The 14,979-nt window shown below is 54.4% G+C and overlaps 1 protein-coding gene across 1 annotated transcript; it reads right to left on the bottom strand.

The window, feature by feature from the left end:
* Positions 1 to 431: 431 nt before the first annotated feature.
* Positions 432 to 11,632, bottom strand: GPD1 (glycerol-3-phosphate dehydrogenase 1). The gene is made up of 8 exons (XM_048831647.2): positions 11,502 to 11,632; positions 10,622 to 10,799; positions 8,774 to 8,914; positions 8,057 to 8,195; positions 4,620 to 4,732; positions 3,990 to 4,223; positions 3,433 to 3,539; positions 432 to 2,224 (listed from the first exon to the last, which is right to left on the bottom strand). Exons 1-8 carry the CDS (start codon positions 11,540 to 11,542, stop codon positions 2,128 to 2,130), a joined length of 1,050 nt encoding a protein of 349 aa, XP_048687604.1. The 5' UTR covers positions 11,543 to 11,632; the 3' UTR covers positions 432 to 2,127.
* Positions 11,633 to 14,979: the final 3,347 nt, after the last annotated feature.

The raw sequence follows: 14,979 nt of genomic DNA, 5'->3' as shown, positions 1-14,979 counted from the left end.
CAGAGGAGCCTGTGGAAATAGGCTCTGGGGTTACAGCTGCACAAGCTTCTTACTGCAGGGTCCCAGCCCTATTCCCCCGCCCCACCCCTGGGTCCCACTTATGGAGAGACACAGAAACAGTATCCTAGAACTCCGCCCAATCCCTTGTGGGCGGCAAGATCTCAATTGCCCCAGCTCCTTTGGGTCCATCCCATCCAGCGTATGAAATGGAATCACAGCAGTCAGCCAAGGCACCAGTTAGAAACTGGAACCCTGCAGCCAGCCCTGCCACTCAGCTGTACCTGCCTCCGCTAGGGGCTCTATACCATCCCTCTGGGGTACAGCACAGAGATTTTAAGGCCAGAAGGGACGGTGGGGATGCACTAGTCTGGCCTCGCACTGGCCCTAGGTCCAGCCAGCACCAGCAGAATGAGACTGCAGAGACTGGGGGCTGAGGTTTTTTTTCATGTCCCCATATTATTTTAATTAAACATTCACAATCGAAGTACTTTCATGTTCAGCCAGCCAGAGACACCAGGCAAATCCAGCGCTGGGGGTGGGAGAGCATTTTGCTCACTCACACCCATGAGCCCAGCCTGGGGCACTGGGAGGCCACAACCTTGTGAAGCTGTAGCAAGCAATTATCCAGCTTTGTGACAGGGTTCAGACAGGCTTGTAACAGGTTTGCTAGCTGAGGGGCCATTTTCAAAGGCAAATAGGGCAGCAAGGTGCCTGATGCCCACTGAAAGTCAACAGGGACCCCAGCTCCCCTTTGTGCTGGTGAATGTCTCCCCTCCCACAGCCTCCAGGTCAGGGGTTACTCCAGGGAAATGCAGCTCAGTTGACAACTGATGGCCCCTATTATAGTGGACAGCTTCAGCCTCCCCAGCTGGGCCTGTCAAGAGCCCACAGGCAAGAGCAAAAGGAACATCAGGGAGGGTGCAGCCTCCAAGGCACACAAGTAAAAGCAGAGACAGGCCCAAAGCACAGAATCCAGATGCTCTGGGGGCCAGGAGGCTGTTCCAGGTCCAGCCCATTTCTTGATTAAAAGCAGCTTGGCCCAATTGCTTAGGAAGGTGCAGTGCTAACAAGATTCACAGCCAGCAACCCACCCATCCAGGTAGGGGAGCCCACTGCAGTTCTGACTTAGGGACATGAGTCCCTTGGTTGCACGAGCCAGACAGGAGCTGCACAAAGCTCAGAAGGGACGAAGAGCTACATGGGACACAACAGGGAGCTGCAAGGCAGAGTGGCCCAAGAGTCACAGGGGACAGGAGAGGATTCAGGAATCTGAGTATCCAGTGGGGTTTGCTTTGAGCTGCAGAGTAAAAGGCCAAAGAACTTCCTTTGGCTGCTTCTAACAATCTGCAGTGGACACAGCCCTGGGAAGCTGCCTTTTGACACCTGTGGAGTTATCTTGGCACAAAAATGAGACTTCACCCTCACCAGTTTGATTGGGTCCTGGCAGTGTCACAATCAGGGCTGGGCTGGAACCAAGGCAATGGAAGAGACTTTGGGGAGCAGTGTTTCATGTGCAGGTGCTCCTATGCCCTGGGGCTGATTATACAAATGAAGATCAATGACCCCTTTTAAAATCATAAAGAGTTTGGCAGTGGACAGATAAAATCTGGCAGGTGTCCGCACATGTTCTCAGTCCCTCGCTGCGGGGAGGGTAAGCTAAAAAAAAATAGTAACAAACTACCACTGCAGCAGACAACAAGGGACTTTTGCCCTGCCAGGCAGCCCCTGTCAGGGATACAGCGCGCAAAAGTAGACTGTCCTCACAGCCAAAGCAACCTCCAAATGCTTCATCTACAGACAGCTCACGAAGGAAGCCCAGAAGAGCCGCACAGTGAACAGCACCAGTTGCATCACTGATGAGGAATATGATGCCATGTCCTCCCCAAGGAGGATATCCTGGGGGCCAGCAAATTTTAGACACCCCAGAGAAGGAGGGAGTTTAATTTGGTGCCTTCCTATAGAATCAAGAGAGCATCGCCAGGCTGAGGGCTACCCAGCCCCAGGGCGATGGAAAGGACCCCCCCTTACTCATGGTCTGCCATGGCTCATGGAGGATCCAGTGTCTCTGTACATGAAGGCTCATGCTGCGTCAGTGGCTTTCTCCCCGTTTCAGCGGTTCGGGCCTAGTTACATGTGGGTAGGATGGTTCTGGAGGCAGTTGATGAAGTCAGCGATGGGTTTGCCCTCGTAGCAGATCTGATAAACAGCAGTGAAGAGGGGGAACCTATGGGCAGATGGACAAAGTGATGCACTATGCAGCACTGATGGTGGCAAATCCATTTCTAATACATACAGAGTCTCAACCTCTGTAGCATCAGCTGCAGGAACAACAGGGATCCCTGCACCCCACATCTTTTGCTTACCAGCACTTAGCACTTTGGGGCAGGAAATGAAGACTGGTGTATCCAGCCGAGACTACAGAGACAGATCAGACCGGACATTGATAGAGCACAGCCCCGATCCTGGCATTAGCACTCGGTGCCACAAGATCTTAACGACCACAGACATTTGGTGCCTCATTCAACAGGTGACACCTCCCCCAACCCCTCTGCTGGGCATTGGGGCTCAACACCAATCCAGGGGGAAGAGTGTCTCCTACTGAATCAGAAATGTAACACCTTGCTTTTCCCACAGGTCTCCCCTCCAGGGTCTTGGCCAAGATGGCCCTACTTAGCTTACGAGATCTGCACAGGTACATGCCTGGCTTTGCACACACAGGAGTCAGGACCCTGTGGTTGCACTCAGAGGTAACTGGCAAGTCACTGCTACACCAAGATGATCTCTTCTGGGTTTAGCACCAGTTCTGCCTGGCCTGACATGTGAGAAGAGCAGCATCACCTGCTCTAAAAACCACCATGGCTGGGGTGGTTGCAGGAGACTGGAGCTCCTGTTCCCATATCAAGCAAGGAGGGTGCAGTTTTGCAATCCAGCATGCAGAGCAGCTGATGTGCAGCCCCCAGGCAGGCCTGTCCTCACATGCACTAGGCACCTACCCAGGCGGCTCATAAATGAGGAACCAGACTGGAAGGCAGGAGCTGGTGACAATGGCAGACACTGCCCATAGTGCCTGACAACACCGCGGCCTGGGAGCCTAAGAAAGGCGAACTCCAAAAGCTATATGGGCAACAAGAGAGACACTGACGCAGGGACAAAGCGCCAGATCAGCTAACAAGGAATGAGCTGCTGCCACCATCCAGCTGCCCAACTGGTGGTTTGCTGGGATTTCACCGGAGTTAGCAGGCTGACCCTCTGTCTCCACCAAGGACCTTGATCTCTGGGGCAGACAATCCAGACTCTGGGGCAGGTCCACTTCTACTACACATGTGGGTGCAGAGCTAAGGCTTGGGATGTGCCAGAGAGCCCGACCTACTCATAGGTGGGGCTCCAAGGGAGACCATGGGCAAGGCCAAGGGGAGGGGCAACAGCACTCACTTCTCCACCAGATTCTTGTGTTTGAGGATGTGGTTCAGCTCGGCGGACGTCTGGGGACCCTGCAACTTCTGTCCATTCAGCATCTCCTTCTCCAACTGCTCAATGGACTAAACAAGCCAAATACAACCCAACCACAAGGTGAGCTGGGCCCATTCACCTGCAGCCCCCGGCCCCCAGCCTGTCCTTCCTTCCCCAGCTCAGAAAGCTTCATCACGGGAGGACTAAATGGGCTGCAGAGAGCAGCCACCGCCTGGATCTGACCTACGGGCTCACAGCTGTGCACCAGGGCTGTGTCAGGGCAGAGCTCTGTCCAGTTATGGGTGTGGAGGAGTTACACTTTCCTCTGCAGCATTCAGCACTGGCTGAGCCAATGCAGCAGGGACAGTGAGTGCTGACCAGATTCACCAGGAAAGTTAGGCCACCGGGCTCCGACCCACCAGGACAGGGCACCTGTTGCTACAGCCCATTTACTGCCCAGCCCCATCCCTCCTCCTCCCACAAAAGACCAGGAGGCTCAGGTCCCTGATGCCACCAATGTTCCCCACCCTGGCACGCACCTTCCCAGTCCTGGCAAAGGCCTCAGCCACCCTGCGGTTTCTGCCACCATAGCAGGTGGTGATAAGGTCGGCGATCCCACAGCTCTCCAGGAAGATGGTCGAGGTGACAGGGCCTTTGCAGAAGAGCTTGGCAAAGGTAATCATTTCCATCAGCCCGAGGCGAATCACAGCTGCCTTGGTGTTGTCCCCGAAGCTCAGGCCATCACAGAAACCAGCCCCTACAGCTACGACGTTCTGGGGGGATGACAGCCCAGAGGAGCCTGTTACCAGCAGGGTTCACCCTGTCAGTGCCACAAGCTGCCTGCATGTTCCTGGAGCATCAAGGCACCTTCCTGAGGGCCCATACCTGCTCCTCCTGCTCAGAGTGTCAACTAAGCAGGAGTGGATCAGGCCAGCACCTGGATGGGAGACCTAGGTGGCATCCTTCCCACTATGTCCACTTGCCTCAGCATGGGCATGCTGCTGGACTTGGTGTAACACTGAGGCCTCCCCATTGCTCCCATGATGCTTTGTGCCAGTGGTGACCCAGCCAAAGTCCAACTTGGGCCTCTCCATTTAGCCTCCCTAAATGCCCTGCAGAGATGGCAGGCCAGGCCTGTTGCTAACCCAATGCCCTGCCCTTTCATGCACCTTGAGGGCCCCGCAGATCTCCACAGTGTCAGCCTCCGGTACCACAGTGATCCGGAAGTTGCACGTCTGCATCAGCTCCTTCAGGATTTGCCCATGCTCCAGGTTCTTGCAGCCTAAAAGGGGGGGAGGGAGGGGAGCAGCGTTACTGGCAGACACCCTGGAGAGGATTGTACCCACCTCCAACCTGCCCAGTAGGGGAGATGAATGCATGCCTCCACACTCCTGATAGCTCAGCCCCTCTTGCCAGGTGTTAGAGCTGGGGCCTTGCAGAGCAGTGGGGAGGGATCTGGTTTTATCTACACTAGGGCAGCAGAGATGGCACATGGACTGGTCCAGCCCCTGTGCCGAGGCTCCACAAAAGGACTCCAGGGTCCTACCTGCAAAAGGAAGCAGAGGTGCAGGTTTCCGGAGCAGGATTCCCTCCTCTGGGACACATCATTAATACAGGAACACAACTCCAGCTGCTACACATGGCATCTCACCCTGATCAGCTAAATGCAGGGCTTAACAGCCAGGACTCCTGGTTTCCATTCCCAGGGTTCCAGCAACCCAGTTTGACACATCATAGTAACAACCAGATGGTGCAGATGGGGAAACTGACACACAGTGGGGACCAGGGCCAGCTCCAGGCACCAGCGAACCAAGCAGGTGCCTGGGGAGTCAAATGTAAAGGGGTGGCAATCGGGCTCTGGGGCAGCAATCTGCCCTCGGCGGCGGCAGGAATTCGGCAGCTGCTCCGTCACAGCACGTTTCACGCTCAGTGGCAATTCGGTGGCCACACCATCACTCCGCCACTGTGTTCGGCGGCAAGTTTTTTGGGTTTTTTTGCCGCTTGGGGCGGCAAAAACACTGGTGCCGGCCCTGGTGGGGACAACAGTGACCTCTGTGGGCTGCTGGGAGCGGGGGGCTTAATGCTGGTGAAGTGCTCTGAGACTCCCTGAGTGGATGGGGCAGAAGGGCAGCGCATGAGCCCTACCCTCCAAATATAATTTAAATCCAAGTCTTGCCAGGCCAACAGGCAGCGTGAGCCAACCCCTGTGGGGTCCCTCTGAATTTCATCCAGCACTCCTGAACATACACAGACAGTTGCCCTCATGGAAAGTCCTCAAAGTGTTGACCGAGGAAAGCATCGACAGGCAAGGAGAAATAAACCTGCCGCAAAGCTCCTGCATGGATGCTGGACAAACACAGACTGGATCAGTCATTAGCCTTGGTGGCCTTGGGATATCATGGGAGACAGATGGTCTATCAAGGGCTGACAGCAGCAAGGGGTGTGGAGTCTGCAGCTGTTGCAGTGATAAAGGGAACCACAGCCTGGCTGTTTGACATTACAAATCCCTAAATGCTCCCCTCACCGCCACCCCAACCTATGCCCCTTGTCCCTCTGCTGCAGGCTTCGACTCTTACCCTCATAGTGGATTGATGAATGTTACTGGAACATGAAGCAGTTGCAGAGCCCTGTTGCTAATTCAACTGGAGACAGAATCACGATTTTGACTTAATAAGGAGCCTATACCCAGAGCACGTCTGGCATGACTTTAACATGCTGAGACCTAATTAGGGACAACACGTGCTTGGCTTTCCCTGCCTGCTCTTGAGTTGAATGAATGCCACCTTTATGTGTGAGTCACTCATCTCCTTGTGGGGGCAACAAACACGAATACACACGACAGACCCCCAAGGGGCGAGGCACCTGCACTGGGTCACTGCTTCTCCGCTCTAATCCCCCAACAGCTCCCCAGGGATGCGCAATGGAGGCTTTGACCTGTACAGCCATAACGGCGGTTGGACCCAAGTTGCTCTTAATATGCTGTGACAGATGCTGCAGGGAACAATCCTACCCTGACCGGATGCATAGTATTGTATGACCATCACCCCCACACTGCCTCTCCAGATCTGGGCGGGGTCCCTACTGCTGGGCACTATACAAACGAAGGGTGAGCCACAGGTGTGGCCTGGGTGTCTAGAAGGAGCTGTTGTAAACAGGCTCACCAGCTCTGGTCTGTATGAGTGAGGCATATTTCTTAATAATTAAAACAACACATTCAGCAGGGGTGGAGACTCTGAACACAGCAAATAACCCAGAAGGAAGAGATGTTACTGTAAAACATAGCTATTAGCAGGCAAAGACCCAGGACTGGAGGACTGTCCCCGAGCTACAGTGCCCACTTTAATAATGGACCAGGAGAGGCTGTGATTTTCAGACATGGGGCCAGGCTCCTACATCAACATTTAGGCATGGGCAGGACCTGGCTTCATAGTCAGCAGCTCTGATTGCCTGATTTCAACAGGTCTTGGCCCCTCTGAAAGCCAGGCCAGCGAAGGGCTCAAAGACCCTGACTCCAAGCATCCAGGTTTGAAATTTTTGCCCTAAATTAAAAAAACCCATGAACGTAACATGGTACAAGACCCAGCTCAGCCTCTTGGTTTTCATGCTGCAACACTGCTCCTCTGCTGTCTGCATTTTGCCTGAGTGGCGCCCCATAGGACAAGGACGTGGCTGCTATGCATGGCTGGAAAGTGCCACATTCAGGCTGCAATGCTAGATAAAGTAATATCCCCAAAATAGTTCCCAGGAGACCTGACCAACTCCAAGCCTCTGGTGCATCCACCAAGATATAACTGACATGCACCCATGCCATGAAAATGGTCCTCAGTCCTGCCAGCTCTTGGACTGATACTGTCTGTGTGGTTGTGCACCACCCAACACAACGGGGCTTTGGCTGCTAGGCACCCCCGTGATTAGGACTAAGAGCATGATGGGTTTACAACATTCCAGCCTGCCTCCCCCCACCCCCTTTGCCGTGTCTTGCCTGCTTTTAAAGCCAAAGCCACCTTTGAATTTCATGAACGGAAGAGGTGCCCAAGCCAGCCAGCCACTCTGTTGATCTTGGCTGCTTCTATGTTTAACAAACAGGCCACACAGCGGGCCTGTCATCAGCTGAGCTTTCCAGCTACCCTACTGATAATGGAAGACTGGGAGAGTGTCACCAGAAGTTCCCTTAACATGATGCCACATGGCCTCTGCTCAGTTCCCCCACAAGGCTCCAGCCCCCTTGGAGTCAAGAGGCTTGTGCCCCTTGCCAATGGTGCAAAGCCAGAAAATCCAGAAAATTCACACAGTCATACTGGTGAAGCTGGCTGATGCTCAAAGACCCACCCCGATGGTGCAGGGATGGGTTGGGGAGGAAGAGTCACTTTTCTAACGCCACCCAACTAAGCAATGGCATCAGTTCCCTCAGCATGACACCTGCAGGGGTTCCCTGCCGACCCCCACCCCAAGCCCTGTGCCTGGGGTGGGCAGCAGGCAGGACCTCTGTCCTGGGAGGGAAGACTGGTAAAGCCCCTGAGTAGGGTGGGGTATTTTAACCCCTTCTAGCCCTGCCCCCTCCCTGGCTCCAGGCTGAGGGGGCAACAGTGGGGGGTTAGCTCGTTACCAATGGTTGTTTCGCAGAACTTCTCCTCCGCCACTTCATTGGCAATGTTGGCCCCCATCAGGACGCTCATCTCGATGCCCAGCCACTCGTGGATAACGTGCGAGATCAGCTTCAGCCCCTCTGGGCCCTCATCTACCCCCTGCGATGCAACCAGGAGCAGTGGTTATTGCCCCAGGGGGTCGGATGCCCTGTATCTCCCAAGCTCCCTCAGTTGCATTGCGCTCTGGGTCTCCTGTGCCCCACCTGCATTAAACCCTGGCCCATGGCCCACCGTCATGCCTCGGTCTCCCACCTGATGATCTCTATTGTCTCCGTAGTGCCCTAACCCCCATGCCCATGCCCCATTATCCCTCCACCAATCCCAATGCTTGGTCCATAGTCTCCCCTCATCCCACACACCCTCTCCCAATGCCATAGCAGTATTCCCCCCGCACAGTCAAGTACCCTGTTCCTATTCCTTCTGAGTTACCCTGCTTGCTGCTCCCCTCCGTGCCGCGGCCTGAACGTGCCTGTTATACCCATGAAACCCAGTTTCCAGGTGAAAAATGCCTTAGACTCTTCCTCCCCAGCTCCTTGTCCACCTACAGACTTGGCCCCCTCTTGCTACAACCCAGCTCCCTTCCCTACCCAGCTCATGCCCTGCCAACCAGCGCACAGAGCCACCCCTGTGAACCAGGCTCAGAGGCTCAGCATCTAGATGCTGCTCCCCGCTCACACCTTGATGAGCGACACCCCGATGGTCTCCTTCTTCACATGGTTCTTGAGCTGCTCACAGAGTTTGCCGATGAACTGGTGGGGCACCACGAAGATGAGAATGTCTGCCCCAGCTGAGGCCGTCAGCAGGTCTGGTACCGCCACCTGCAGGGGAACGGGCCCATCACCAAGGAGCTGTGTCCATTGTCACAGAGCTGCTACCTAGTGCCAGGAGGGGCCTGTAAAACCCTGGGCATTACTAGGTAATGTGGGGAATGTGGGCTGCCAGAGGCTCCCCTGTGGAGGAAGCATGTTCTGCAAGGACACAGCCCACCTGAAGTCAGGAGCCACGTGACCTTCTCCCCTCAATCCTAGAGTTCAAGCAGGGTCTTTGGGACAGGGTCCAATGAGGCAACCAGGGCTTGAAGACGGGCGGAGGGATAGCTCAGTGGTTTGAGCATTGGCCTGCTAAACCCAGAGTTGTGAGTTCAATCCTTGAGGGGGCCATTTAGGGAACTGGGGCAAAAATTGGGGATTGGTCTGCTTTGAGCAGGGGGTTGGACTAGATGACCTCCTGAGGTCCCTTCCAACCCAGATATTCTATGATTCTATGGCACAGCACCACCTGGAGGAAGGCTCAGCCTATGGCCAGGACAGGAAGAGAGAGGCCATCCAAGAGGACAGGGAGGTTGGGGTGGGGACAGGAGATGAGGCTGATGGATGGGGAGACCACACACCTATCTGGGGGTCTTAATTGGGTTTAACTCTGCTCCTCTGCTGGCACATGGTTCTGTAATGGAAGTCACTGCCCCTAAAACACCACAGATCCCTGGAGAGACGGGGGCTTTTCACAGGCCTGACACCCTGAAGCACAACCAGACATGCAGCGCGGTTCCCATCCAGTATGGTGTGAGGAGCAACTAGGGCACCCATTGCATCAGTCAGGGGTGCGGTAGAGCATGCGCATGGGTGAGAAACCGGGTCAGCCAAACAGCGGGGAGGGGAGCGGGGCTCCATGGGGTAAGAGAAGCCAGGGGCCACAGTGCAGGGTGCACAGGGCAAGGTCACTGCATGAATGAGTAACTGAGCAGGAGCCGTCCCCGCAAGGGTTGCACAAGCCATTCCCTCTGTCCCCTGGCCTCAGGGAACCAGCTCAGTTAGACGACTCCGGAGCAGATAGTTATTTATTACCTCCGTCACCACGGAGACAAGCCTTTGAAAACAGGCCTTGCCCCCCTTGATCTTCACTCTGCTGGGAGAGACACAAGCCAGCTCCTCTATCCACAGCTGCATTTCGGGGCTCTGCTGTGGCTGGAGAGGGAGGCATTTGCCCCCAAGCTCCCCTGCAATCCTCCCAGCAGTTTCAACAGGAGACATGTCTCTGCCTCTTCCCAGCCTGTGAGGTCATGTGACATTGCTAGGTGCTGGAGAACAGCTGCTGGGGCCCACCCCAGCACTGACTGCATTTCAGTGGCCCATGAAGGTGTTCCTGGGGTATCGGTTGGCATGTGCTTTGGCAGTGGAAAGAGGTGGCTTAGCAGTCTAAGCATCAGGCCTGGAATCACTTCATTCCAGCAGGGTTAGTTTGTGCTTCCCGGGGAGCTGAGTGGGAGATCCAGGCAGCTTTGGAACCTGAGGATAGCCGCTCATCAGGTCTTTGCCCAATTGCAGGGTGTTGTGCAATGTTCGATTGCTGCCCTCCAGCCCAGAGCTGGCTGCAACACCTCAGCCTCCATGTGCTTCGGAGCAAAAGGTGCTAGTGAAACACCAGGAACCTTCCATGCATCTCCCCAGCCTGTACCTGATGTGACTACAGAGCCTGCCCACTGGTGAAATAGTGTCTCCCCCCTCAAAAAAAAATATTGGACTCACCACATTGGGCGGCAGTTTGTGCCCTGGCAGGTATTTGATGTTCTCGTGCTGCGTGTTGATGATTTCGGTGAGCTTCTTCCCACCCACCTCCTCCTCAAATACCCACATGTTCACCGTGGTGTCAAACTGCTCCAGCTTGGCTGCATTGCGGCCCACGATCTTGGCGATGGCTGAGCCCCTGCAGGGAGCAGAGGAGGCAGATGTATGGGCGGGTGTCACAGAGGGAGAGCACAATCAGGCACCGGAAGGGGCAATGGGTCCTGAGCAGCAGAATCTCTGCGCGGGCTCTCCCACATGGCCCCGGCAGAGCAAGGCCCCCGGCTTTGGCCACGGTCACAGAAAGGGGAGTGGATGCCAGTCCCCTGCCTTGAGTCTTTTCCCTGGTGGTGGGGAGGGCTGGCACTCGCCCAGGTACTGGTCCCACCAGAGCCCCCGGCAGGGCCCCAGGGCACCCCACAGATCCACTGCGGGGGGGGGTCAAAGGAGGAGGTCGAAGGAGCGGGGGGTTAACAGGGCTAAGGACACTTGGGGCAGGGAATGGGGCGGGGCCGCTGGCTGTGTGCAGGGATAACCCCGAGCCCCGGGGCGGCAGGGCAGGGCAGAGGGACAGGCAGGGCTCCGGCGGGGCAGAGAACAAGGGGGCAGACCGCGGGGGGCGCGCATCCAAGCCCGGCTCCGAGGCAGCGGGGCGCAAAGCCCCCAACCCCGGCCAGGGGGCGGCCCCGAGGCAGCCAGGGCCCGGCCTGACCCGCTCGGCTGGGAGCCGCCGCCCCGGACGGGAATCCCGGCTTCGCCCACGGCCGCCCAAGCGCAGGCTCCGCGGCCGGCTGCGGGATTCGGCTCCATGGGCGGCAGGGGACGCGGCCCCGGGGATGCTCACCAGTTGCCGGAGCCCACGATACAGACTTTCCGGCCGCCCATGGTCGGCGAAGGGGAGGCAGGCGGCGACTGCGCCGCCCCACCAGGACGGGGGGCATTTAACGCCCCCCAGGGCAGGGTGGGCCCCGCCCCCTGCAGAGAACCCCGCCCCCAGGGGCCGCAAGTCGCGCCTCTCGCCGGGCCAGCTTCTTTTGGGGGGTGGGGGGGGCGGCAGTGGAGACACAGGAGAAGGGAGAGGAGGGTCCTTGCCTTCGCCCCTCAACACGCCTTGCCCTTCCCAGACTGCCCCTTACTCACCTTTTCAAAGCGCTTTGAGGGCCATGGGAGACAAGCAGGGAGATCATTACTGCTGTGGGCCCTGGGGTGGCACCCGCCAGTCACAGTGAAGGCTGGCTTGAGTGGCACAAAGTATCAGTGCCTCAGAGCCAAAGGCACGAAGAGGTCAGAGAGAAGCACAGCATTTACACTGAAGGGACAAACTGTGCAGGAGGCAGGGTTTTGCCATTCAGAGCACAAGGCTGATCCTGGAGCCAGCAAATGTGTTGGGGACACAGAGGGACAACAGAGGCCTTTGTGGGTTGGAACATTTCATTTGAAAGCCCAGAGACTGATGGTTGCCACAAGGCAAGCCAATAAATAAGGTTGAAAAGCAGTGCAAGGTTACGGATGAGCTACTTGGGGCAGAGGCCTGGGAGGGTTGGTAAGAAGCACGTGGGCTTTGATAGCTGAAGCAACTGGCAGGCCTCAGTATCAACATGCCTAAGGAGGCATCTGAGAACTAAGCCGCTAGGGCTCAGAGACAGGAACACTCGTACCTTTCTTTTCTTTTAAAATAATAAAAACAGTTGTTTCTCTCAAGCCTGAGGATTATGTTTCCTTTATCAAAGTGAAGTAACTTGCACCCAAGGTCCCAGGTGACAGAACCAGGAAGAGGACCTTTCAGTCTTGACTTTCTCGCTTTGACCAATAAACCACACACCCCTTTACATTTTCTTCAGAAAACATTTATACTTTGCTGGAAGGGGTCAATATACTGACTCTGAGAATGGGGCTGAGGACAGGACTTAGACACAAGAACTTTACATTAATCCCAGTGCTGCCATTCAACAACTGTTTGAGGTATAGGAAGGTTGCCTTTGGGCAAGGCAGTTTCCCTAACCTGTAGCCAGGGAGGATCTCTCCCTTACAGGAATGATGTGGGGATTCTCTCTGAAGCACTATACAACCTGTAATACAAACATGTACTGCTCAGACAATTTTAGTTAATTGCAGCTTCCAAGCAGCAGTGAGAGCAATCGTTTTCATGTGTCATGCCAAACCCATGTATGCAGTGTTAGTGTAGCTGTGTTGGTCCCAGGCTATTAGCAAGACAAGGGGGGTGAAAATATCTTTTACTGGATCATCTTCTGCTGGTGACAGAGAGAGAGAGAAGTTTTGAGCTTACACAGAACTCTTCTTCAGGTCTGGCAGACTCAGATGGAGTCTGTTGGTAGCCCACACAAATTCTGGAGACTGAAACCTGAAGAGCTCTGTGCAAACTGAAAAGCTTATCTCTCTCACCAACAGAAGATGCTACAATAATTATCATCTCATCCACCTTGTTTGTCTAATGCCAATTCCACTGAGTTTTAGGTAGTTTTATAAAACTCAATGTAAATAACTAGGGCCCTACCAAATTCATATTCCATTTTTGTCAATTTCATGGTCACAGGATTTTAAAAATTGCAAATTTCATGATTTCAGCTCTTTAAATATGAAATTTCTCAGTGTTGTAATGGTAGGGGTCCTGACCCAAAAGGGAGCGCGCGTGTGTGTGGGGTGGGGGGATTGCAGTACTGCTACCCTTACTTCTGCGGTGCCGCCTTCGGAGCTGGGCAGCTGGAGAGTGGAGATTGCTGGCCGGGAGCCCAGCTCTGAAGCCAGAGCCGCTGCCAGCAGCAGTGCAGAAGTAAGGGTGGTATGACCCCAGCTGGAGAGTGGCGACTGCTGGCCAGGAGCCCAGCTCTGAAGCCAGAGCCGCTGCCAGCAGCAGTACAGAAGTAAGGGTGGTATGGTGTGGTATGGTATGACCCCCTTATTTCTGCGCTGTTGCCTGCAGAGCTGGGCCCTCAGCCACTCTCTGGTCACCCAGCTCTGAAGGCACCACCACCACCACCACCAGCGCAGGAGGGTAGCAATACTGCAAACCCCTCCCCCCCCCCAAAATCCCTTTCGGGTCAGGACCCCCAATTTGAGAAACGCTGGTCTTCCCCGTGAAATCTGTGTGGTCTGGGGACAGAATAGACCAAAACCACAGGTCACAAATGAAATACTACATATATGGGACAACAGAAGAGAACTTAAGAGAGACAAGAACAGCACTGAGAAAGCTGATAAATACAGAGCGACTGGCAGAAAGATCAAGAAAGGAATGAAGGTGGCCAAGGAGATATGGATTGAAAAACAATACTCTAAAATTGGAGAGCGTATCAACAATAAAACAGCCGAGCCTTCCATGTTGTAAAAGATCTGACGAAGGAAAGATGGACCAAAGCTAACACAATTCAAGACAAAGAAGGGAACAGTCTTACAGATGAAAGGGCATCAATAGGTGGACAAACTACTGCTTTGATCTATACAACCACCAGACAAATGGAGATCCCAGAGTCTTAGACAGCCCAGATTCAAACAGAGAAGGAAGATTTTCCAATACTATGTGAAGAAATGGAGACAGCTGTGAAATCACTCAAGAATGGAAAGGCTACAGGTATTGACAACATCCCAGCCAAACTGATGAAATTCGGAAGAGAAATAGTAAGAGAGATACTCTCCAAGATCTGCAACAAGATCTGGCAGACCAGTGAGTAGTGGCCCTCCATTTGGACACAGTCACTAATTATCACTCTGCCAAAGAAAGGCAACCTGCAATTGTGTCAAAATTACTGGACCGTAAGTTTAATTAGCCATCCCAGCAAAGTGATGTTGAAAGTCATATTGAACAGATTGAAGCCACAAGCAGAGAATATCATCACTGAAGAACAGGCTGGCTTTCATGCTGGAAGAAGTACCACAGAACAGATATTCAACCTTTGTCTTCTATGTGAGAAATACTTACAACATCAGCAGGACATCTACATCTTTGTTGACTTCAGGAAGGCGTTTGACAAAAGTATGGCACGAAGCTCTCTGGGCAACCATGAAGTAGTACAATGTTGGTCGTAAGCTTATTCTTACCATTAAACTGTATGCCAAAGCCAGCAGTGCAGTTCTCGTCAATGGCACAATAGGAGAGTGGTTTCACACCACGGTTGGGGTCTGGCAAGGCTGCCTTTTTTCGCCCACACTGTTCAACATCTACTTGGAGCGCATAATGACTGATGCCCTAGAAGATCACGTGTGCACAGTCACCATTGGGGGGCAAACAATCTCAAATCTTCGGTTCGCTAATGACATTGATGGCCTGGCAGGCAAGGATGAACGTGCCAACCTTGTGAAATGAC

Source organism: Caretta caretta, chromosome 20 (genome assembly GCF_965140235.1).
Source record: "Caretta caretta isolate rCarCar2 chromosome 20, rCarCar1.hap1, whole genome shotgun sequence".
NCBI classification, from domain to species: Eukaryota; Metazoa; Chordata; order Testudines; family Cheloniidae; genus Caretta; species Caretta caretta.
Note: the sequence above shows the minus strand (reverse complement) of the source record. Positions and strands in the feature narration are given on the sequence as shown.

Coding starts and splice junctions, on each gene's coding strand:
- GPD1 (XM_048831647.2), bottom strand. CDS start 11,542: ATGGGCGGCCGGAAAGTCTGTATCGTGGGCTCCGGCAACTG. Junction 8,915..10,621: donor ACAAACTGCCGCCCAATGTG/GTGAGTCCAATA, acceptor GTTCCCCTGCAG/GTGGCGGTACCAGACCTGCT. Junction 8,196..8,773: donor TCGGGGTGTCGCTCATCAAG/GTGTGAGCGGGG, acceptor GTTGCATCGCAG/GGGGTAGATGAGGGCCCAGA.